The sequence below is a fragment of the Pecten maximus genome, chromosome 18 (assembly GCF_902652985.1).
Source record: "Pecten maximus chromosome 18, xPecMax1.1, whole genome shotgun sequence".
Taxonomy (NCBI): Eukaryota; Metazoa; Mollusca; class Bivalvia; order Pectinida; family Pectinidae; genus Pecten; species Pecten maximus.
In genome coordinates, this window is record NC_047032.1 from 10,120,791 (window position 1) to 10,148,003 (window position 27,213).

General features: G+C 38.9%; 2 protein-coding genes across 12 annotated transcripts in view; one reads left to right on the forward strand and one right to left on the reverse strand.

Annotated features, from left to right (window-relative positions):
* Nucleotides 1–3,841: 3,841 nt before the first annotated feature.
* Nucleotides 3,842–17,811, reverse strand: LOC117316845 (very-long-chain (3R)-3-hydroxyacyl-CoA dehydratase 2-like). The gene is made up of 7 exons (XM_033871626.1): nt 17,681–17,811; nt 14,428–14,545; nt 14,008–14,115; nt 7,750–7,871; nt 7,582–7,621; nt 6,036–6,174; nt 3,842–4,588 (listed from the first exon to the last, which is right to left on the reverse strand). The coding sequence occupies exons 1-7, from the start codon at nt 17,782–17,784 to the stop codon at nt 4,512–4,514; spliced, it is 708 nt and encodes a 235-aa protein (XP_033727517.1). The 5' UTR covers nt 17,785–17,811; the 3' UTR covers nt 3,842–4,511.
* A 7,145-nt stretch (nt 17,812–24,956) lies between these two features.
* The window catches only part of LOC117316697 (serine-rich adhesin for platelets-like), an 83,771-nt gene continuing 81,514 nt past the window's right edge, over nt 24,957–27,213 (forward strand). For all 11 annotated transcript variants that reach the window (XM_033871437.1, XM_033871432.1, XM_033871439.1 and 8 more), the window contains exon 1: nt 24,957–25,162. In XM_033871437.1, the coding sequence (XP_033727328.1) occupies nt 25,143–25,162 (20 nt within the window). In that variant the 5' untranslated portion in view covers nt 24,957–25,142. The remainder of the gene's footprint in view (nt 25,163–27,213) is intronic.

Sequence of the window (27,213 nt, forward strand, 5' to 3'; positions counted from 1 at the left end):
CATCAGACTCATCGACTTTACACAGGTGAAGATCCGAGTCGTGTGGTAGGGCATCAGACTCATCGACCTTATACAGGTGAAGATCTGAGGTGTGTGGTAGGGCATAGACTTGTCGACCTTATAAAGGTGAAGATCCGAGTCGTGTGGTAGGGCATCAGACTCATCGACTTTACACAGGTGAAGATCCGAGTCGTGTGGTAGGGCATCAGACTCAGCGACCTTATACAGGTGAAGATTGAGGTGTGTGGTAGGGCATAGACTCTGCGACCTTATACTGGTGAAGATTGAGGTGTGTGGTAGGGCATAGACTCATCGACCTTACACAGGTGAAGATCTGAGGTGTGTGGTAGGGCATCAGACTCATCGACTTTACACAGGTGAAGATCCGAGTCGTGTGGTAGGGCATCAGACTCATCGACATTATACTGGTGAAGGTCTGAGGTGTGTGGTAGGGCATCAGACTCGTCAACCTTACACAGGTGAAGATTGAGGTGTGTGGTAGGGCATCAGACTCATCGACCTTATACTGGTGAAGATTGAGGTGTGTGGTAGGGCATCAGACTCGTTGACCTTACACAGGTGAAGATTGAGGTGTGTGGTAGGGCATCAGACTCATCGACCTTATACTGGTGAAGATTGAGGTGTGTGGTAGGGCATCAGACTCATCGACCTTATACTGGTGAAGATTGAGGTCTGTGGTAGGGCATAGACTCGTCAACCTTACACAGGTGAAGACTGAGGTGTGTGGTAGGGCATAGACTCATCGACCTTACACAGGTGAAGATCTGAGGTGTTTGGTAGGGCATAGAGTCGTCAACCTTATACTGGTGAAGATCTGAGGTGTGTGGTAGGGCATCAGACTCATCGACCTTATACAGGTGAAGATCGGAGGTGTGTGGCAGGGCATCAGACTCGTTGACCTTACACAGGTGAAGATCTGAGGTGTGTGGTAGGGCATCAGACTCGTCAACCTTATACAGGTGAAGATCGGAGGTGTGTGGTAGGGCATCAGACTCGTTGACCTTACACAGGTGAAGATCTGAGGTGTGTGGTAGGGCAACAGACTCATCGACATTATACAGGTGAAGATCGGAGGTGTGTGGTAGGGCATCAGACTCGTCGACCTCATACAGGTGAAGATCTGAGGTGTGTGGTAGGGCATCAGACTCTTCGACCTTATAAAGGTGAAGATCTGACGTGTGTGGTAGGGTATAGACTCTTCGACCTTATACAGGTGAAGATCTGACGTGTGTGGTAGGGTATAGACTCTTCGACCTTATACAGGTGTAGATCTGAGGTGTGTGGTAGGGCATAGACTCGTCGACCTTATAAAGGTGAAGATCTGAGGTGTGTGGTAGGGCATCAGACTCATCGACTTTACACAGGTGAAGATCCGAGTCGTGTGGTAGGGCATCAGACTCATCGACCTTATACAGGTGAAGATCTGAGGTGTGTGGTAGGGCATAGACTCGTCGACCTTATAAAGGTGAAGATCCGAGTCGTGTGGTAGGGCATCAGACTCATCGACTTTACACAGGTGAAGATCCGAGTCGTGTGGTAGGGCATCAGACTCAGCGACCTTATACTGGTGAAGATTGAGGTGTGTGGTAGGGCATAGACTCCGCGACCTTATACTGGTGAAGATTGAGGTGTGTGGTAGGGCATAGACTCATCGACCTTACACAGGTGAAGATCTGAGGTGTGTGGTAGGGCATCAGACTCATCGACTTTACACAGGTGAAGATCCGAGTCGTGTGGTAGGGCATCAGACTCATCAACATTATACTGGTGAAGATCTGAGGTGTGTGGTAGGGCATCAGACTCGTCAACCTTACACAGGTGAAGATTGAGGTGTGTGGTAGGGCATCAGACTCATCGACCTTATACTGGTGAAGATTGAGGTGTGTGGTAGGGCATCAGACTCGTTGACCTTACACAGGTGAAGATTGAGGTGTGTGGTAGGGCATCAGACTCATCGACCTTATACTGGTGAAGATTGAGGTGTGTGGTAGGGCATCAGACTCATCGACCTTATACTGGTGAAGATTGAGGTGTGTGGTAGGGCATAGACTCGTCAACCTTACACAGGTGAAGACTGAGGTGTGTGGTAGGGCATAGACTCATCGACCTTACACAGGTGAAGATCTGAGGTGTGTGGTAGGCCATAGAGTCGTCAACCTTATACTGGTGAAGATCTGAGGTGTGTGGTAGGGCATCAGACTCATCGACCTTATACAGGTGAAGATCGGAGGTGTGTGGTAGGGCATCAGACTCGTTGACCTTACACAGGTGAAGATCTGAGGTGTGTGGTAGGGCATCAGACTCGTCAACCTTATACAGGTGAAGATCGGAGGTGTGTGGTAGGGCATCAGACTCGTTGACCTTACACAGGTGAAGATCTGAGGTGTGTGGTAGGGCAACAGACTCATCGACATTATACAGGTGAAGATCGGAGGTGTGTGGTAGGGCATCAGACTCGTCGACCTCATACAGGTGAAGATCTGAGGTGTGTGGTAGGGCATCAGACTCTTCGACCTTATACAGGTGAAGATCTGACGTGTGTGGTAGGGTATAGACTCTTCGACCTTATACAGGTGAAGATCTGACGTGTGTGGTAGGGTATAGACTCTTCGACCTTATACAGGTGTAGATCTGAGGTGTGTGGTAGGGCATCAGACTCGTCGACCTTATACAGGTGAAGATCTGAGGTGTGTGGTAGGGCTCAGACTCGTCAACCTTATACAGGTGAAGATCTGAGGTGTGTGGTAGGGCATAGACTCGTCAACCTTATACAGGTGAAGATTGAGGTGTGGTAGGGCATCAGACTCATCGACCTTATACTGGTGAAGATTGAGGTGTGTGGTAGGGCATCAGACTCGTCGACCTTATACAGGTGAAGATTGAGGTGTATGGTAGGGCATCAGACTCATCAACCTTACACAGGTGAAGATCTGAGGTGTGTGGTAGGGCATAGACTCGTCAACCTTACACAGGTGAAGATTTGAGTCGTGTGGTAGGGCATCAGACTCATCGACCTCATACAGATGAAGATCTTAGGTGTGCAGTTCATTCCCTATTCAAGATGATTTTTTTTTTTTTTTAGGAAATTGATATTATGGACTTGTGTTGATATTGTATGCTCGAGTAAGACAATTGAAAATACTCTGAATAACATGCAACAGAAATTCCATCTATTGTTCAACAAGGTGGTCACCAGCTGCTTGGACACTTCTGCCTTAAATTGCAGTTCTCAAAATCTGTGACGTCTGCTTGTCAGCCATCATTTTTTCTGATCAAGCCCGAAATACACATAATTTGGCATTATGGGACAACATGACTTTCAGGTTCAAATGGTGAAGTAAAGCTATATGTACAAACGGGGAACTTTAAAGGACGGGAGATAGATTGGACCAAAGACAATTTGAACAGCCAACCACCTTATGATGGTGGGCAACAAATAACAAAGATCAATTCGTATCTAAGTTGATGTACACTGTATTGCAATTGTTCATAAATCAATGAATATTTGTTCTATCAAATCTGACAAAATTGTCTTAATATTCAATTAATACAGGTAATTAAACATATATATATTAAATCTGACAAAATTGTCTCAATATTTAATTAATAATTAAACATTAAAAGCACATCTAAGAGAAAATAAAGTCAATACAAAATAGACAAATGACATGTATCTAGAAAATTTCATATGGTTCATGCAGGCAATTAAATAATTGGGTGAATATTTTTCGCATCTAAATTTTGACATGTGCCCTTTATAGACAGATTTTCATACACAGGTGCCCTTTATAGACAGGTTTTCATACACAGGTGCCCTTTATAGACAGGTTTTCATACACAGGTGCCCTTTATAGACAGATTTTCATACACAGGTGCCCTTTATAGACAGATTTTCATATACAGGTGCCCTTTATAGACCGGCTTTAAAAATACAAATTCAACAGTGTAGTGGTATTCTTGTATGGTTCCTTGTATAGGGCTTTTTCTGAGGGCTTTTTGGGGCCGTTAATGGGCCCCATTCCCAATTGGAATTATTTCATTTTAAAGCCAAATTCCTAAAATTTGCAGTTTACTCCTGAAATTTTTTTTCCCAATTCACCTATTTTCTTCCCAAAATGAGACAAAAAGGCCCCATCCCAAACCAGTGAGAAAAAGCCCTGTATTATCCTATAAGATGCTATCTTGCTGATATCATGGACCTTATATGAAGTACTGGGAGTTATCACTGGTTCAATCGGGTAACAAAAACTGTGACATTGATTGTCAACATTTAATTCTATTACTGAAACTATTATGATTAAGATAACATTTGTAACAACCTATTACAAGTAATAACAGGACTATGTACACCTAAATGTGTACAACATAGTACTCCAATTACCATTAATACAATGTCATGTACAACAAAGATATTGATTGTATTCCAACCAAGAATGAACATCTCTGGTTATTAAAGGAAATCTGGAATTCTCCTCTAGGGTGCTTTGATATCATTCTTTCTTTTTACTGGCTCCACCAATGACTTTTCTCCGTTGAGCCACCATATGCATGAAAAGTTGTGGAAATACTGAAACAGAAAACAACGCACTTCAGAATGTTAACTCAACATATGTGCGAACTAAAAATAGCATAATGTGTATAGACTTACACCACAACCATCATGTGTATAGACTTACACCACAACCATCATGTGTACAGACTTACACCACGACCATCATGTGTATAGACTTACACCACAACCATCATGTGTATAGACTTACACTACAACCATCATGTGTACAGACTTACACCACGACCATCATGTGTACAGACTTACACCACGACCATCATGTGTACAGACTTACACCACGACCATCATGTGTATAGACTTACACCACGACCATCATGTGTATAGACTTACACCACGACCATCATGTGTACAGACTTACACCACGACCATCATGTGTATAGACTTACACCACAACCATCATGTGTACAGACTTACACCACAACCATCATGTGTACAGACTTACACCACAACCATCATGTGTACAGACTTACACCACGACCATCATGTGTACAGACTTACACCACAACCATCATGTGTATAGACTTACACCACAACCATCATGTGTATAGACTTACACTACAACCATCATGTGTACAGACTTACACCACGACCATCATGTGTACAGACACCACAACCATCATGTGTACAGACACCACAACCATCATGTGTACAGACTTACACCACAACCATCATGTGTATAGACTTACACCACAACCATCATGTGTACAGACTTACACTACAACCATCATGTGTATAGACTTACACCACAACCATCATGTGTACAGACACCACAACCATCATGTGTATAGACTTACACCACGACCATCATGTGTATAGACTTACACCACAACCATCATGTGTACAGACTAACACCACGACCATCATGTGTATAGACTTACACTACAACCATCATGTGTACAGACTTACACCACGACCATCATGTGTATAGACTTACACCACGACCATCATGTGTACAGACTTACAAAGAAATTAAAGAAATGTATATATAATGACAGATATCTAGGCAAATACAGATCTTGTCAAACCAAATTCAAGGCCTATACCAGTCCCTAATTATTATTTTTTTCCTGGAAACTTTAACTCAAGATAAGACATTTTTAAATTGATGAAGTGATCTTTGAAATACCAGGTGCTATACACTCTTCAAAGGTGATTTCAGCACCAATTTGTCTATTTCATAATGCAATTCACCTTTGAACTATCGCCTTTGAACTATCACCTTTGATCTGTCATTTTTGAACTGTCAACTTTGAACTTTCACTTTTTAATTCACGGACCCAACATTTATAGAGTCACTCTCACTCATACTCAAACCCGACTGGCACACCCAATAAAAAACACTCCAGGGTATATTACACTAATGACACGGGCGAATTCACTCGTTACTAAGGCAATCATGTGATAAAAAGCTTTTTTTTTAACTCGTGATGACTCTGATACTTACCAGGAATGTAGGTGAGCATGGCACATATAAGGAAGTAGTAATAGTTAAAGGACAGATTGGCACTGTTGGGGAGTGATATGGAGTACAACTGGCTCGCCTTAACATACGGCAGGCTGGCATAGATAGTCAGTAATTCTCCCTGTAAGTAAAATCATTGGTCATCAAACAATTTTTTTTAACTTTAGATGAAACACAGTCATATTAATTCATGGTGATGTTTGAGATGGATGCTAGCTTGAAATATACCATAAAACTACTGCCATTTTTCTCTGGTAATAAGCCTGGGATGCTTTCACAAACTTTGAATATGCAGGTGTGTTCTTGCAGGAGAATGAAAAGGAACTATTTACTGAATTGCAATAGACATAGGCAGACCAGCTTTTATCAAACATGGCCTTGTTACTGGATAAACATGGTAAACATAATATCTCACTGTGTTTACCCTCTAATAAGCCCAGGGCCGACATATATACTCGATGTATGATGTTGGGCTTATTGCCAGAGAATTATCTTACAATATTTATCCTCCATTAAGCCCAGGGCCGACATATTGACTCGATGTATGATGTTGGGCTTATTGCCGGAGAATTATCTTACAATATTTATCCTCCATTAAGCCCAGGGCCGACATATTGACTCGATGTATGATGTTGGGCTTATTGCCGGAGAATTATCTTACAATATTTATCCTCCATTAAGCCCAGGGCCGACATATTGACTCGATGTATGATGTTGGGCTTATTGCCGGAGAATAATCTTACAATATTTATCCTCCATTAAGCCCAGGGCCGACATATTGACTCGATGTATTATGTTGGGCTTATTGCCAGAGAATTATCTTACAATATTTATCCTCTATTAAGCCCAGGGCCGACATATTGACTCAAAGTAGGGTGTCGGTTTATTGTACGAGAATTATCTTACTGTATTTATCCTTTAATAAGCCCAGGGCCGACATATTGACACAAAGTAGGGTGTTAGGCTTATTGCTTGAGAATTATCTTACTATATTTATCCTCTATTAAGCCCAGGGCTGACATATTGACACAAAGTAGGGTGTCGGTTTATTGTAAGAGAATTATCTTACTGTATTTATCCTTTAATAAGCCCAGGGCCGACATATTGACACAAAGTAGGGTGTTAGGCTTATTGCTTGAGAATTATCTTACTGTATTTATCCTTTAATAAGCCCAGGGCCGACATATTGACACAAAGTAGGGTGTCGGTTTATTGTAAGAGCATTATCTTACTGTATTTATCCTTTAATAAGCCCAGGGCCGACATTTAAACTTTGACCTCAAATTAGGGTTTGGGGATTTAATATTTCAGGAAAATTATCTTTCCGTATTTATTCTCTAATAAGCCCAGTGGGCCGACATAAAAACTTTGACTCAAAGTACAGTTCGGGCTTATTGCAGGAGAATGAAATAGCATTTGTTTACTGTCGGTTACATATGCTCTTGCCTTACAATAGAAAGCTTTATGGTTTTGCGGCAACTTTTGCCCACTAGAACAGTTTTATTAAAGACTTCCGTCCAACACTTACCGAAACACCTATAGGGTACAGCACCAGGAAAAATGTGTACCTGTAAAAGAAGAGGGAAGGGTTAGTCACACTGAGAGTAAATGAACAGTGATCTACAGGGACATTAGTGAGAAGTGATGCGGGAAATTCAAAACAGAGAAAAATCTATATTTGTTAGAGAGTTCATACCTGCACCATTGTAATGGATAAGGGATCATTCCAACCAGTCCTGAGAAGTAGAACGAATATCGTATGATTTCTGTAACTGTCCACGCGAAGATAAACATGAACACACCAATACTCGTCTGTACCTAGAAATAAAAATAATCACTGATTACAATTCCAGGTATGACTGAGGTAGTCAGTCAGGTGGACGCAGTCATTCAATAGTCAGCATAGCTTTAATTAAATCATTAAAATGAGGTTAAAGCTCTTATATATAAGGTGCAGTATTTTCATGATTCATCTGAACTTTCATACAACTGTCTTGCATTATTGCTCAAAACCTGGCACGTCCTTAAATGACCCTGGCTGTTAATAGGACGTTAAACAAAAAAAAAACAATTATTGCTCAAATTGTCATTTCTATATACATAAGAGTTCCCAAACATATTAAGTACTTATTCTATTCATTTGAACCTAGTTATCTCGAAGTCAGAGGGGCCTATGAAAAAACTTTGAGTTATCACATGTATTTCAGGTAATTATATATACAAGAGGCCCATGGGGCCTGTATCGCTCACCTGGTTGTATTTGACCAAATGTCAAAATAATGTTCATGTTCAATTCCTCAAACAATGCTATATATGGTTATAGCGGTGGGATCCCAACTGCTTTAAAGAAATAATGAAGTCCAGACTCTCTGAGTTTACGACATGCATTTATAACTTTATGACAAGTAGTGATTTAAAGGAATTACCTCTATTTCCCATATGGGGCCCCACCCCTTTTGCCCCTCGGGGGTCAGAGTCACCATTTATGCAAAATCTGTTCCCCTTCCCCCAAGAATGTTTCTGACCAAATTGGGTTCAAATCCATTCATAACTTTATGACTAGTAGCGATTTAAAGGAATTACCTCAATTTCCCCTATTCAGCCATGCCCCCCTTTGGCCCCTTGGGGGTCAGAGTCACCATTTATGCAAAATCTGTTCCCCTTCCCCAATGGATGTTTCTGACCAAATTGGGTTCAAATTCATTCATAACTTTATGACAAGTAGCAATTTTAAGGAATTTCCTCAATTTCCCCTATTGCGCCCCGCCCCTCAGGCCCCTTAGGGGTCAGAGTCACCATTTATGCAAAATCTGTTCCCCTTCCCCCAAGAATGTTTCTGACCAAATTGGGTTCAAATCCATTCATAACTTTATGACTAGTAGCGATTTGAAGAAATTACCTCTATTTCCCCATTAGGCCCCGCCCCTTTGGCCCCTTGGGGGTCAGAGTAACCATTTACGCAAAATCTGTTACCCTTCCCCAATGGATGTTTCTGACCAAATTGGGTTCAAATCCATTCATAACTTTATGACAAGTAGCGATTTTAAGGAATAGCCTGAATTTCCCCTATTGCGCCCCGCCCCTCAGGCCCCTTAGGGGTCAGAGTCACCATTTATGCAAAATCTGTTCCCCTTCCCCCAAGAATGTTTCTGACCAAATTGGGTTCCAATCCATTCAAAACTTTATGACTAGTAGCGATTTAAAGGAATTACCTCAATTTCCCCTATTCGGCCCCGTCCCTCAGGCCCCTTGGGGGTCAGAGTCACCATTTACGCAAAATCTGTTACCCTTCCCCATTGGATGTTTCTGACCAAATTGGGTTCAAATCCATTCATAACTTTATGACAAGTAGCGATTTTAAGGAATTGCCTCAATTTCCCCTATTGCGCCCCGCCCCTCAGGCCCCTTAGGGGTCAGAGTCACCATTTATGCAAAATCTGTTCCCCTTCCCCCAAGAATGTTTCTGACCAAATTGGGTTCCAATCCATTCATAACTTTATGACTAGTAGCGATTTAAAGGAATTACCTCAATTTCCCCTATTCGGCCCCGTCCCTCAGGCCCCTTGGGGGTCAGAGTCACCATTTACGCAAAATCTGTTACCCTTCCCCATTGGATGTTTCTGACCAAATTGGGTTCAAATCCATTCATAACTTTATGACAAGTAGCGATTTTAAGGAATTGCCTCAATTTCCCCTATTGCGCCCCGCCCCTCAGGCCCCTTAGGGGTCAGAGTCACCATTTATGCAAAATCTGTTCCCCTTCCCCCAAGAATGTTTCTGACCAAATTGGGTTCCAATCCATTCATAACTTTATGACTAGTAGCGATTTAAAGGAATTACCTCAATTTCCCCTATTCGGCCCCGTCTCTCAGGCCCCTTGGGGGTCAGAGTCACCATTTACGCAAAATCTGTTACCCTTCCCCAATGGATGTTTCTGACCAAATTGGGTTCAAATCCATTCATAACTTTATGACAAGTAGCGATTTTAAGGAATTGCCTCAATTTCCCCTATTGCGCCCCGCCCCTCAGGCCCCTTAGGGGTCAGAGTCACCATTTATGCAAAATCTGTTCCCCTTCCCCCAAGAATGTTTCTGACCAAATTGGGTTCAAATCCATTCAAAACTTTATGACTAGTAGCGATTTGAAGGAATTACCTCTATTTCCCCAGTAGGCCCCGCCCCTTTGGCCCCTTGGGGGTCAGAGTCACCATTTATGCAAAATCTGTTCCCTTTCCCTGAAGGATGTTTCTGACCAAACTGGGTTCAAATCCATTCATAACTTTATGACAAGTAGCGATTTTAAGGAATTGCCTCAATTTCCCCTATTGGGCCCTGCCCCTCAGGCCCCTTGGGGGTCAGAGTCACCATTTATGCAAAATCTGTTCCCCTTCCCCCAAGAATGTTTCTGACCAAATTGGGTTCAAATCCATTCAAAACTTTATGACTAGTAGCGATTTGAAGGAATTACCTCTATTTCCCCATTAGGCCCCGCCCCTTTGGCCCCTTGGGGGTCAGAGTCACCATTTATGCAAAATCTGTTCCCTTTCCCTGAAGGATGTTTCTGACCAAACTGGGTTCAAATCCATTCATAACTTTATGACAAGTAGCGATTTTAAGGAATTGCCTCAATTTCCCCTATTGGGCCCTGCCCCTCAGGCCCCTTGGGGGTCAGAGTCACCATTTATGCAAAATCTGTTCCCCTTCCCCCAAGAATGTTTCTGACCAAATTGGGTTCAAATCCATTCAAAACTTTATGACTAGTAGCGATTTGAAGAAATTACCTCTATTTCCCCATTAGGCCCCGCCCCTTTGGCCCCTTGGGGGTCAGAGTCACCATTTATGCAAAATCTGTTCCCCTTCACATAAGAATGTTTCTGACGAATTTGGGTTTAAATCCATTCATAACTTTATGACTAGTAGCGATTTAAAGGAATTACCTCTATTTCCCCTATTCGGCCCCACCCCTCAGGCCCCTTGGGGGTCAGAGTCACCATTTATGCAAAATCTGTTCCCCTTCCCCCAAGAATGTTTCTGACTAAATTGGGTTCAAATCCATTCATAACTTTATGACTAGTAGCGATTTGAAGGAATTACCTCTATTTCCCCTATTCGGCCCCACCCCTCAGGCCCCTTGGGGGTCAGAGTCACCATTTATGCAAAATCTGTTCCCCTTCCCCCAAGAATGTTTCTGACTAAATTGGGTTCAAATCCATTCATAACTTTATGACTAGTAGCGATTTGAAGGAATTACCTCTATTTCCCCATTAGGCCCCGCCCCTTTGGCCCCTTGGGGGTCAGAGTCACCATTTATGCAAAATCTGTTCCCCTTCCCCAAAGGATGTTTCTGACCAAATTGGGTTCAAATCCATTCATAACTTTATGACAAGTAGCGATTTTAAGGAATTAACTCAATTTCCCCTATTGCGCCCCGCCCCTTTGGCCCCTTAGGGGTCAGAGTCACCATTTATGCAAAATCTGTTCCCTTTCCCTGAAGGATGTTTCTGACCAAACTGGGTTCAAATCCATTCATAACTTTATGACAAGTAGCGATTTTAAGGAATTGCCTCAATTTCCCCTATTGGGCCCTGCCCCTCAGGCCCCTTGGGGGTCAGAGTCACCATTTATGCAAAATCTGTTCCCCTTCCCCCAAGAATGTTTCTGACCAAATTGGGTTCAAATCCATTCAAAACTTTATGACTAGTAGCGATTTGAAGGAATTACCTCTATTTCCCCATTAGGCTCCGCCCCTTTGGCCCCTTGGGGGTCAGAGTCACCATTTATGCAAAATCTGTTCCCTTTCCCTGAAGGATGTTTCTGACCAAACTGGGTTCAAATCCATTCATAACTTTATGACAAGTAGCGATTTTAAGGAATTGCCTCAATTTCCCCTATTGGGCCCTGCCCCTCAGGCCCCTTGGGGGTCAGAGTCACCATTTATGCAAAATCTGTTCCCCTTCCCCCAAGAATGTTTCTGACCAAATTGGGTTCAAATCCATTCATAACTTTATGACTAGTAGCGATTTGAAGAAATTACCTCTATTTCCCCATTAGGCCCCGCCCCTTTGGCCCCTTGGGGGTCAGAGTCACCATTTATGCAAAATCTGTTCCCCTTCACATAAGAATGTTTCTGACGAATTTGGGTTTAAATCCATTCATAACTTTATGACTAGTAGCGATTTAAAGGAATTACCTCTATTTCCCCTATTCGGCCCCACCCCTCAGGCCCCTTGGGGGTCAGTCACAATTTATGCAAAATCTGTTCCCCTTCCCCCAAGAATGTTTCTGACTAAATTGGGTTCAAATCCATTCATAACTTTATGACTAGTAGCGATTTGAAGGAATTACCTCTATTTCCCCTATTCGGCCCCACCCCTCAGGCCCCTTGGGGGTCAGAGTCACCATTTATGCAAAATCTGTTCCCCTTCCCCCAAGAATGTTTCTGACTAAATTGGGTTCAAATCCATTCATAACTTTATGACTAGTAGCGATTTAAAGGAATTGCCTCAATTTCCCCTATTGGGCCCTGCCCCTCAGGCCCCTTGGGGGTCAGAGTTACCATTTATGCAAAATCTGTTCCCCTTCCCCCAAGGATGTTTCTGACCAAATTTGGTCAAAATCCAATAAGAACTTTTTGACTAGTAGCGATTTGAAGCAAATGTTGACGGGCGACGGACGACGGACGACGGACGACAGACGACGGACGCCGCACCATGGCATAAGCTCACCGGACCTTCGGTCCAGGTGAGCTAATAACCAAGAATATTCTATATAGAATTTTTTACTCTGGGAACTGAATTTTTTTGCTTGAGTTTAGCAGGGTCTTTGAATTAACATAGTTTGAGATACATTTGTTTGAGTTAAGCAGGGTTTTGGAATTATCAGAGTTATAAATACATTTGTTTTGAGTTAAGCAGGGTTTTGGAATTATCAGAGTTATAAATACATTTGTTTGAGTTAAGCAGGGTTTTGGAATTATCAGAGTTATAAATACATTTGTTTGAGTTAAGCAGGATCTTGGAATTATCAGAGTTATAAATACATTTGTTTGAGTTAAGCAGGATCTTGGAATTATCAGAGTTATAAATACATTTGTTTGAGTTAAGCAGGGTTTTGGAATTATCAGAGTTATAAATACATTTGTTTGAGTTAAGCAGGATCTTGGAATTATCAGAGTTATAAATACATTTGTTTGAGTTAAGCAGGATCTTGGAATTATCAGAGTTATAAATACATTTGTTTGAGTTAAGCAGGGTTTTGGAATTATCAGAGTTATAAATACATTTGTTTGAGTTAAGCAGGGTTTTGGAATTATCAGAGTTATAGATACATTTGTTTGAGTTAAGCAGGGTCATGGAATCATCAGAGTTTGAGACAACAAAGTTTGACTGTTTATACACTTACCGGAAAACACCCCACTGTGTATATATCGCATGTATCTGTACGTGTGTGTATTGTCAGTGTGTACAGGTTTGATCCTTTTGTGTAATGCCTCTCACTGTGTGTATCTGTCTGTGTAGGGATGAGTGGAATATGTATAACTATGTAAACAAGACAATTTGGTGAATAACAATTCCCCACAAGATGTAGGTCAGATGTAAAAATGTAGGTCAGAGCGACCTACTTTTGGGTCACAGTGACCTACTTTTTATACAACACACACACTACTGCACCAAGGTCAACCAATGCCCCATGTATAAAGTTCCATTGACAAGTAGTGTAGGAGATACAGGAGATACATTTTTTTCAAAGTAGTTCAAAGGTCAAAATGTAGGTCAAACTAAGTCACCTTTTAGGTATATGGCTCCTTGTCTTACCAAAGTGAACTCATCATGCCCCAAGTATGAAGTTCTAGTGATAAGTGAAGTAGCCAGACAAGTTATTCATTCAGTCAATTTATCATTGTATATTTAAAACACAAGTTTACACTATGTTTTTGTGAGCTGGCTGACTCTTACCTCTGGAACACTGTAGGCTATGCCCCAGGTAAGGAAAACACGAGAAAAGACTTGGAATGCTGTCAGGACGACGTTAGAACGCACCAGACCTACGGCACAGTGGAATATCTACAAAATAAACATATGCTTGTAAACATGTGTGCCCCACTCCCACTTTAACTGATATAGAGTAATATCTAGCCAAATTCCAAAACATCAATAAAAATGTTGGATTTCCAAATTTTAAATACACAGCATTGTTGCTTGATATCTGAAATTTCTTACAATATCAGCATCACTTCATCATAATTGAGTGTATAAATGTATATGCCGAACTACACAAATCAAATTTGTGATGGACGGTAACACTCTTTTCTTCTTTCTACTTCAAGGCAGTGGAATAAAAAAGCTATGAATACACAGTATTGAAGCAACACAAACCTCCAGAATAGCTGCTGTCTGGAAGATGTTGAGCAGTGGTGCCACATCCTCGTAAACTCCTGTTACGCTCTGGTTCGTCATCCAATGATTACCCAGCGCCAACATAATAGCACTCCATCTGACCAAAACACGAAACGACACTCAAAACAACAGAAACTTTGTTATCATTATAGATAAATAATGTATATATAGCATTATAAGCACACAATTCTTCTGATGAACATTTACAACATGCTCTTTCTAATGTGGTTATACTTTTTTTACAATCAACATGACAATATTTAAACACATTATTCATTTTTGGGAAGTACTGCTGGAATGGTAGAGTGATTCTGGGCTAGATATCGATTGATCACAGTTTAATCAATCTTTACCTCATGTAGGGTATGGTATACACATCTCTAACATGGAATTTCTTAGTTTTGGCTTGAGCTTTCAGTGGGAGTTATCACCCCTGAAATTTAGCAGTTTTCTCATCGTTTCTCATGATTTTGGTTTGTTTTTGTTTAACGTCCTATTAACAGCCAAGGTCATTTAAGGACGTGTCAGGTTTTGGAGGTGGAGGAAAGCCGGAGTACCCGGAGAAAAACCACCGGCCTACGGTCAGTACCTGGCAACTGCCCCACGTAGGTTTCGAACTCGCAACCCAGAGGTGCACCTTAACCACTCGGCCTCCGCGGCCATTTCTCATGATATCTGCACATTTCTTGTGTGTGCCTGGCTGCAGTATAGCAACGAGAAATCTTAATATATTTGTCAAATATCCATGGTTTCAAGGTGTGCTGCCAAACAGGAAAATATGGATATTTGGGGAAAGTGGACCTCTCTGATCATAACAGGTCCCCGAGAAAAATCTGGCAAAATGTTCTCGTCATTGTGTGGGCGTCGAACCCACTAAGACGCGTCCCGTCACAAAGTTGTTTCCTTAAATTAACTAGAGTTTACAGACAGGTATGTGGTACTATGAAGTTTTCATTTTTGCTAATTATTTAGTATCATTTTGTGTGCCAGGTTTCAAGATAAACAGTTAGAGAGATTGTTTAGTTCTCTGTATATAAGATGTCTGCTACTACATTTCAAGTAAAACTGAGATGTGTCAAGTCTGAAATAAATCAATCCAACATTTTCACACTGCTGGGTCCCTGCATCATGTAATCACAGTATATTATATTGTTCTGTCTCTACCAAGCGAGAAATCGGAAGTGTATTTTATCTCCTTTTTTGAAGAGCTTGCAAGGGGAGCTAGCTAAACTAACTTGGAAATTGCATATTGAGAGGGAGTGATATTGGAATTTTCAATTGGTGGCTTCAGATGTTATGTCGTAGCAGATAACAAGAGATTTATTTTTCAATGTCAACACAGTACGAAACACAACGTCAAGAGAATTTTAAACAGCGGTGAACAGTGGCTAATAAAAATACCAGACAAATCTGTCCATTGAAATGTCTAACATCTAGTATTGAAATCAGTGGTACCTTAAATTATCTAAAAAAATTTCCTGGCTTAGCTGTTGTAGATATATGCATAATCTTAACGTACGTAGATTAACTGTGTATTATCCGTAATGTTACCTGTATAGGATTACAACTTATTATGTGGGTTATCGCAGGTGTATATACCGGTATACTGCTGACCGTGTCTGGCTCTCAGGAGCAGCAGACCTGCATGGTACAGAGAAGTATTCTATAGGCGAGAGCATTAAACATCCATTGTATAGGATGCTCGGTGTGGTGAGGACAGCTGTTGGACCATGATGGTAGAGGCTGGGGCGAGGGTGACATGCACGGGATGTCGTCATGCATGCAGGGGTGCACTGCGGTGTGCACATGGACGCCAGAAAACGCCAGGACCTGCGACAGGCCATCCTCACAGAACCAAGTGTCAATCATTGAGCATGCATGTTAGCCTGTTCATTGAGCATTACGCCAGGCGCTATATATCACTTAGAACAAATATTCATACCCTGCCTACCTGCTCTCCGGCAGGGTATGAAGTCCTTCCCATTGCCAATAATGTAGCAAGCCCCGATGTGATTCACATCAGGTAGTATTTTGCTGTGGTTAAAATTTTCTCGGATAAAAAAACACATGTAAATTGATGATTCTGGTATCTATTATCAATATTCAAGCCACAAACCTGCACATTACGTCAATTGGCGGATCACGGAGACAACTCCGAGCAGTATGATATCAGAATAAGGAATTAAAGATTTCAAGATTAGACGGTAGGCTAATACATTGCAAAATTGTATTAGAAATGTTTATACAAACTATTACTCCAAAGTTAAACGATATCTGCTATTTGTAGCATTTTCGAGATTCACTGTTTTGCAACACTACCGTCAATGGAAGGGAATCGTAGCTCTGACGACGACCATCTGTCAGAAATTGCCCGTCCGTCGTCCAGAGCTACGTTATCGCAGCTATATATCACCGGGTGCCGCATAATAAGTCGCATTCAACTGTTCTGTAATTCATGTATGTGCTGTTTGAATAAATGTATCGAAATTGCAGTTCTTGTTGAATTATGTATTAATTACGCCTTCAGATGACAGGTACCAAGTGAAGCTGGAACTCTGGAAAGGATAATAACGGACAGAGAACATGATAGGAAAACCGTTACAAATTGGTGGCAGCGGTTTACTGCTAACTATATGGCGTCCAATATTGATGATTTATACATCACAAAAGACAATACAATCCGAAATAAATCAGCTGACTACGGTAATGAAGAGTCACTAGAGTCCAATTTTGTTTTTACACCATTTCCATGTTGGTTTGTGTGGCAGGCCACAGTGTGTTATAAGGCTTGAGTAAATGATATTTTGTAATTTTCATGATATATCTCCATAATATAGTGGGGTGGTGACACTAAAAACTAGCCCGAGTTTCCTCTGACCAGAGACATGGTGTCGGGGCCAGAGGAAACTCGGGCTACATGTTGCCTAATCCGAAGGGTTCTGATGTTAATATCGCCTTTCAAGCTGCCTTGTCTACGTAGTTGTTGCCCTGAGCTGCTGAGGGCTGATGTCTACTCCAACAATGTTAGAGGTTTTACACGGCGAGATACTTTTGACAGGCGCCGTCGCAGTCGGCAAAATAATATCCGATAAAAAAAGAGCCGACCATCGGCCTCTTCTGTTATAGCCAGGAGTAGGCTGATGTCCTGCAATATTCTGCTATAAAACAGTTTTACAAGCATCATGATACTCAATTCCATAGTTAACGTACATTTAAAAACAAATTAACAAACCCTAAAATCTGAGTAACATTATAAGCCACCAAGTAAATCTTCGATAAACTATCATCTTGTTTTGCTTGCTGTGGCAAGGACTTCGGCATGTTGGTGGACGCCATGTTTCTACTCGTTAGGATGTTTTAGTTTCGGACTCGGAGAACGGAGAATTATTTCCAGAAAACTATGAAACCTTGGAATTAAGAAAAAAAGAAGAAAAAATATCAATGATTTCTGTTAAAAATGTCATAAAAAATATCATTGGTTATTTAAAACAGTATTCTTCACAATATGCTTATAAAAAAAGTTTTTAAGTTTCAAAATAGTTCAAAATGATATAATTGTTAGCCGTGCTGATACCAGAGACATATATACATATATCTGTATATACATATATCTGTATATATGTCTCTGCTGATACCCATTAGTTCGTTGATTTATTTCACCAGTAATTTTACATTATAACTACCAGCATTAACACTATGCCGTTTATCTTTTTTAAAGATATTTCTTGTTTTTTTTCTGTTGGAGTTGGCGTTTTACCTGTGTGATAAGTTGAATCTGGATGAAGAACTTGACCGAGCTCTACTAAGTTTGAAGGAAACCCACAACATTCTGATTCAGTTATAGCATGGAAAGGGAAGATGGTATATCTTGTAAATAAACGGGTCATAAGTCCACCGATGGAAAAAGTGGCAATCGAACACGGCCGATTTGGTGAATAATTTTATGACAGTTTCTTAGGAACATGGATTTAGTCAAAATTTCATGAACAGGAATAAGAAAGAAGTAATGGCAAATAATAAGCTAAAGAGCTGTATACAAGATTAATTGATCACCATCGTAACTGCCTAGTACACGTTACTTTGGCACACGTCACTTCAGTACATTCACAACTAATAAAACTGGCATTTTAGTCCATTTTTTTTTTTAACATTCATCGTTACGTCAACAGCTGATGTAACCGACAAAATAATACATGTTACTTTGTTTCACCAACAACTAATACAACTGGCATTATAATACAGGTTTTATCGTTACATAAACAGCTGTTGTCAGTGACATCTATTGCGTGTTAATTTGTTTTTGTTTCAATTTCAATTTTTTTATTTTATTAACCTTGAGCTTTACAGCTCATCAGTACAAAACATGTAGAGAATGGACAATTCAAAATTAGGCAATATACATTAAATCATACTTTTTCGTATTTGTGTAGCATCATATATACATTTACTCAGCTTTGATAAATCTTTAAAATTAGTTGTACCAGAGACCTATATACTATATATTTAGTATATAGCTAGGTCTCTGGTTGTACATATTAATTGGGTCAACTTGAAAACAGATGTTTTTTTCCAGTAGTACTTTTTAATACATCTTGATCTTAGGGTTTGAAAGAATTGGCAAATTAACAGAAAGTGATACTCGTCTTCTATGTCGCCAGAGTTACAGACTCTAAACAGACGTTCATTTCTTGCAATATTTCGATAATGTCCTGTTTCAATATGAAGGGTATGTGCCGATAGACGAATTCTAGTCAAAGCAATTCTATTACGTTTTTGGATATTTTAACATAAATAATATTGTAGTGAGATATCACCTACTAAATGCCTGTACAAATTACATTTTGAGGAACTATCTAATAACTTATACATGTCTTGTCTTGCAATATCAAAAAATCTTTGTTTGATATATAACAAATCGATAGAAGCATTAAGATTGTTTTGATTTAACCACATTTCACCTAAGCCAAGTGAAAAAAGTTTATCTTTGACAAAAATTACCTAATTAAAAACATTACTCTTTTTTGGCATAATATACATTAGTTCCTCGTGTACGCACCATAACGATCACCGGAAAGGTCCGAGTGGGTTTTCGGATTGTAAACAAAAGTACGTACGTACAGGCTTGCAAGGTTTAATAACATGAGATGAAACAGGGTCCAGACAGACTGAATTTGTCTGGACTGAATTAATATTCATAAATACATTAATTTAAGTTATTGAAATAATTACAAATCATATTAACAAATGAGTAAGGAAAAATAGTACTAAATATATCCCTGCTGTAGAGTTCGCCTTACTGATGTTTGTGTTTTAAGACCATTTACATTCCAATCAAATATATGAATTATGATTTCAATAACTATAAACACACCACGATTTATATGTATATATATCTTCTAAAATATATAAACACATAAATAAATATATTGCTGCTGCTGCTGATGATGATGATGTATGATGTGGAATCTACTGACGACAACGACGACGACAATGATGATTACTGATTGTGTGAAAATGTACTGGTGACGACGAAGACGACGACGACAATGATGATTACTGATTGTGTGAAAATGTACTGGTGACGACGACGACGACGACGACGACGATGATGATGATGATGATGAGAAATATATTGATACATAAATAACTTATTTTCAAATTTGCAAAGAGATGATTGTTTTATGAGTGGGGTGTAATGTACCAATGTATGTGGATCTTTACGTAATGTAAAAAAAAAACTTTGGAAAAATAATTTTAAAATATATATATATTCATAAAAAATCGCTCGGTAGGCGGGGTTGAGCCCCGGCCGCCGTCATAGAAAAAACTTTGAGAAATGGCGTTCTGAGCGAGGAATTCGGCAATGTTTTCACGGATTATTGTGTTTTGGATGTAACAATTCGTATTGAGTGGCACGGTAGGTTAAAGATGAATGTTTTCTGATGACGGTCGCATGTAGTGTGCGCCGTGTCAGTTTGAATAAATGTGTTTTTTAGTCGATTGAAGTGAGATGGGGTGCCGTTTCGCTCGTGGCATTGTTGCCAAAAAAAAAATTGAAAGTCATATTTTCTATGCAAGCGCCTGTGGTTAAAATGGGACAAAGAAAAATCCGAAGACCTGTTTCTTTGGAAGAAGTTTCAGCTCGCCCCGCAGGAACCATCAGCATCCGAAACAAGTCAAAATGGTACACCTGATGTAACAAAGCTCCCTGGTGTCAGAATTGCAATATGCTTACACTAACATTTAATAGCATTCAGGACATAACAGATCAATGCCAAATGTATGCATTTTATATACAAAATTTGCAAGATATATGTATATATGAGAGGTTGAAGCAAATTCTAAATAGCACACAAAACTTAGTTTTGATATCCAACGGTTTACACAAAATATGGGGAAAATGAAAATAAATCCAAACAATTTCAAAATTAGTTGTCAAATAAAAAAGATGCCAGATATATATATACTAATATAGACTTAAAAACTTAATATAGACTTAAATGTGTTTCAATAAGTTTAAAATGAGCTTTGATACAAAAACGTTAAGTCCTAAACATAGGAAACTTAAATTAAAAGAAAAAAATAGAATAATTCAATAATATTTTTTGTAACTTTACTCTACTAAATGATTATTAACTTGATACCGGTTTGGCGTCCTCCACCTCTCTTGTCTTGATCAATCAGTCTATTTGGTATTGTACCTTCAAAATAGAGCAAATTATTTTCTGAATTCTCCTAATTTTCTTCTGTTTATCTCATACCATTCCCTTCTACAATACATATTTAAAAATGTATTATCTTATATAAGATATGTTATCACGATAATATGCCGAAACACAATACAACATAGACTTATAATTTAACTCATTCCAGTATAACAATTATACACAACGAGAATTTTTTTTTTTCAAATATGTGTGTGTATTTCGGCACAAATTGCATGAAACTTGTAGAAAAAATAATCTGATACTTTCTCAATTAAGAAAAGTAAAATAAACATATCATCTATTGTTAAACGTACATGTAGTGAATGAGCGAATAGTGAAAATTGGAGTTAATATCTCATTTACATATCTAAATTGATTTAAAATCCTCCCTTTGGTGCCATTCCTATAAAGGACTACTTACAACCGGAAACCAGGGTGAAGTCTGATTTACATATTTTTTACTGTTAATCTTAAAATGAATTATAAAACATTAACCAAAAGAACAGGTCCGGAGTTATATATGCGCATAGAGTACAAAATTCACTATTGGAATTTTCCTCACTACATGACAGTTGGTAAGATGCAGAAATGAATCAATACTTGTAAGGAAATCGTTTGCTTTCAAACGTTAGGTGAACGTTACTATACCGTATGCTTAGAAATGTTATTGAATATAATGAAACACAGCTTTCTGAACGCAGATAGACACAGAAATTTAATTTTCAAATGTACAGATTTTTATATTATATATGTACCCTTTGTCTGATCTTCAATGAAATTAGTAAATTAATGTATTTTTAAATCATTAGGTTTGCACACCAACGCTTTTCACGAATGTTTTGCCTTATATATCAAGGCTGCTAAATAGTGGGATTAACGTTTCCAAACGAGACTTAAAAAAGCATACCATATTACTTTCCAATTATTGAATGACGTTTTTATCTGTAAATATTGAATAAAATTTTATGAAACTTAAAAAGCCTGGGTTGTCACATGAACACAGTTCTCTGGTAGTTAAGCTTCTGAACTCTGACCCCTATCTTAGAGAGTGTCCTAGGCTCGGCTATAATCGGAACAAGGACATTAATCCTCGTCAATCAACCCCTATCTGAGTATAATGATAATCGTTATAATTCCAACTTTTAATTAACTCTAGAACACATGTCGTGCTATGTTATGACCACCGGTGCAGTTGAAAGATTCATTTATATTAAATTCAATTCGACTTTACTGGAACTTTTATAACTACAACTGTATTTTTATATATAAATGTATTTTACCTACACATACCGTCATGAAAACATCACCCATTGTCGCAATGATCATCCCAAAACGTCGTGTTACGGTAACGCGACTTAAATACAAGGTTGATCTCAGGTTTTTGGTCTTGATTTCTTTCTTTTACAGCCTTCCCACAGGAAAGGTATTGCTTTGCCCAATAGACTATGGTTATGTACGTATGGTTATTGGACACATTTTCGGACAAAATGTAAACGTGTTCCAAGCGTGCAAAATAAGGTAAAGTCAACACAAATCATCATTCTAAATGCTGTAAAAGGCTCGTCGTTTCAAGAAAACAGGACAACGTAACTATTCGGACATCGTTAAATGACGGACTTAAATTGTCCAAATACTTAACTCTATATCATAATACGGTACTCATTCACCCCTCATTTCATTTCTCTGCATACACATACAAAATAACTTGGCTACGCGCATGGTATTATCACCAAAATGATTCAAACTGATATCATTTTGTTATCTGTGCTAAAACACATTAGTTCGTTCATTTATTTCACAGCAGTTTTATATTATAACCACCAGCATTTAAACTATGCTGTTTATCTTTTTTAAAGATATTTCTTGTTATTTGCTGGCCTGATCATTCACTTTCTTAGAAGGATATGTTTCGAATTTGTTGAAGGGGAATACTGACAAATCATCACGCCTATTTGATCTTTTCTCCTTTTTTCCTACTCTTGTCTTCTCTACATTATACAATCATATTGGTTAACCATCTTTGCACTATCTTTGCTCAAGCTGCACAACCTTCCATGGATTTTTTGCTGCTTTCTGTAGTCTCTTATTTATAAGGTAATCTTCCTGAATTTAGTTGTATCCCCACACCAATCCAATTCGCTCCACTACTGGGGTGAGAAGCCCGAATTTTCCTTACAACCCCTATTCCAGTAGGCCCCGAATTTTCCTTACAACCCCTATACCAGTAGGGAGTGTTCGCCGCCTTACGGGGCCGCGGTGGCCGAATGGTTAAGGTGTCCCGACACTTTAACACTAGCCCTCCACCTCTGGGTTGCGAGTTCGAAACCAAGTGGGGCAGTTGCCAGGTACTGACTGTAGGCCGGCGGTTTTTCTCCGGGTACTCCGGCTTTCCTCCACCTCTAAACCTGGCACTAGGCGTCCTTAAATGACCCTGGCTGTTAATAGGACGTTAAACAACAACAACAACAACAACAACAACAACAAAAATCGCCGCCATAGAAATTGAGCTTGGTATATATTCTGTTCTGTCGTGGAGGCACACTTGACTTTTAAGTTCTTCTCACGTTTGGCTGAGAATTGTACAAAACACACATGTGAGTAGCGTATTTGACTATGCCATGATTCAGGAACTACCTCTGAGGTGTCCCCTGGTGTTCTAGACCTTCATCCTGTGGATGTCCAGTCACGTTAAGATCTTGGGTACTATTGCTCCTGAATTCGTCACCCTGTACTGGAGGGAATGTGATATTTCCTGACCCATGTTCGTGAAATTGTAATATGTCGATATCGCAACTTTATTGTCATGAAGAGACGAGTACAATCATGCTGCCTGGGTAAGTCAGGTCCAATATAGGAGTATACACTAATTAATAAATATTAACTAAGAAGTCCACCCCCTCGTCTTCTTGTTTCCTTGTACTGATTATTTGATTACACTTTTTATAACGTGCACTATATATTACAAGTATTAACATCATTTACAAAATGGAATTTAAAGGTTCATGTGCCCCCCCCCCTCCCCTCCCCCCCCCTTTTTTTGTTTTTAAATATCTTACTTTATTTGATTTGAAAAAAAATCTGAAATTTGAATTTTTTTTAGGTGCATTATATATCACTCTTTTATTAGAAAAACGGAACATCAAACTTTTCTCAAATGATAAAAATCGGATTTCTGTAAAAATTATTTTTTAACTGAATTATAGAAATGTCATGTTTTTTATGTAAACAAATCGACTGTCTGGTATCAACTCACCCCTTCACGTTTAAAAAAAACTCAACCGCGACCTGTGTGTTATAAATGCTGCTACAAAGAAAACACTTAAATAAATATTTGACTTACTTGTAAGTGTACAAGAAATGATTTCATACAAAAAGTCAGATTATTAATATCAACATGTAACCTGATAATTTATGAACATATTATTAACATTTATTGAACAGTATTTCATTAAGTGAATTTTAACATTCATATAGTGTATAGAAAACAATATGTATGGTATTCATCATCAAATTATATCAATGATTTGTGATAACATTCTGTGTCAGTCAGTCAAATTTATGAACAAAAGTTTTTTTTCAAATATCGGAGATGTTAATAAACAAATTTCTCTTGTAATTTGTCAATTAATACCAATTAATTTTTCCGGAACATTCTGACCTATTTCCGTCTTCAACTTTAAAATTAATATAGCGCGCACTTGCTCGACGACCCCGAACTGTTAGTCTCTAGACTTATGCTATGTATTAAACGTAAACATTACTTATTCCGAAAGGGAGGTCCCTGTGTTTGATCACGTGACCTTCCCCGGCGACGAGGTTGTTGAATAAATGTTGTTTTGGTTGCTCCTGTTACGTACATATTTAAATATAGTACATAATTCTGCAGTGATGGCCGACTGAAACAACATATACCGGGGAGGAAGTAACCAACTAAAAGGCTGTCCATTCTTCTCACGAGAGCTGACTGACTAGGAAACAAACAGCAACATGAGCCACGTTCACGAAGGGTAAGCTCTATATTTTGGTGGCAGACATTTTATTTGATTCGACTTGTTGTGAGTGAGAGCATGATAGCTCGCTATGTATGGATTAGAGACGTTAATTAGGGTTTCGTATAAAGGAATAAAGGAATCAATATATACAACACATTTGGAAGATGTTTTAGACACTGTATCATTGACTGAAGATTGAGTTAACTTCGATTAACATTGACGTAGTGTAGCAACAAAACTATTTCTTAATTTGCTTCAGGCTGCTGTCCGTGTAGATGTGTATTATATGCCATAATGTCGGCCTATATAATACACAGACGACTACATTTCAAGGTTTACATCCAGACAACAACATTTAGAAATAAATCTAAATCAAATTATTTGAAACTGATGGACGTTTTCAAATGTTTATCCAGAATAATGATTTTATTTCCAGTACTAATTAATTAATGACCATGTACATTGATGTCCACCCTGAAAGACGTGAAACAGGTTTATAGACTTATAAATGTAGCTTTGCATCCTCTCTGTGCTGTTATAATGTATGCTGATTCACAATATAAATTATTGTAAAATGTATCTGCAGACATTAATTATGACATCACATCGATTAATTACCAGCTCTAAAGACATGTACCCAAATTTTGTTCTACAGGAGTGGATCTTTTCACAGGTGCCTGACTCGTTTTATAAAATAATAACATATAAGAGTATCTCATTCATATGTACTATTATATGTTATTATTTTATAAAATGAGTCAGGCACCTGTGATCGATCTTTTGTACACATTTATACAGGAGTGGATCATTCAAACATCCACATAATGATACCAAGTGGTACCACTATGTTTTATATTTGTTAGACCAGAATTTTCTCAGTCTCACCAACAATGTGTTAATGTATTATTCATGAACTAGTAAAAGTAGCAGCAGAAAGGATTTGTGATGGACTTTGGTGTCTTAATAATAAAACAAAGTAAAATTTACAACTAAACATCATCAGATCTGTGAAATTTCTAATTTTAGTTTTAGTCTGCCATTGTCTGTGCATATATATATATTGAGACATTGAATCTGAAAACTGCTATTGTAATATAAAAGGAAAGATTATTGAAATATATCCTATGTTGGGGCTGAAACTAGTGTCGAAATAAATAGACACCCAGGCACTTATGGAATTTCACGCTCGTCTGAGCTAGTAAGGTGACATGTACTCTCTACTTTTACACTCTTTCTTCCTTTACAAAATCTTTTCTCCCATAGACAACCACATTTTGGGTTGTTTGGCTCCATGGATTAATCTCTCAATCTCGTATAGCTAATTACAGCTGGAATGGTCAATGGCACCAAATTATCAATAGTAATAACCTTCCCACTTTGGGGTTCTAATTAGTGACCTCTGACTCTGACATCCTGTCACTAGGCTAAAGGGAAACTTCCACCTAGTGAACTATATTCTCCTTGTTTACAATTATATAGTGCTATAGTCCAAAAGATCAAGATCGAAAAATATAAAACCTGTTCTAAATTCTGGATACTTAACATTAACCAGGATTATGTGTTGTGAATTTTTCAGTAACTTTCATGGTTTTATCCTTGGGAATGTCTCTTTTCCCTAATCAATCTCGATAATGTGATGGGTCTCCTGTGTGTTACTCAGTGAGGTAGCCACTTGATACTACTAAGATACCAATAAAACTGAAGGGTCAAGGTAATTATGCTTGACCTGGGTAGCCTTTTTTGAAGCTCTGACAAAATATTTATTTTTCACTTTTATTCCTACATATTCCACGGTATACTTTTTGGATAACATATTACATAAGTTGTTAGTCTAACCCTTATCAGCCCCATATCGGTGAAACAGATTAGGACGATAGATTTCCTCTATTCGTCTTGTCGTATGTACATACATAAGGCCGAAGTTTGTTAGCTCTCTAGCTAGAGACTTCATTCCTTGAGGGGTTTTAATCATACTTAAAACGATGATAAAGGACCATAATATCTCTGACAAGTTTGAATTTCAGGGTTTTGGGGCCAAGGTCAAGGTCACTGTTACTACATGTATT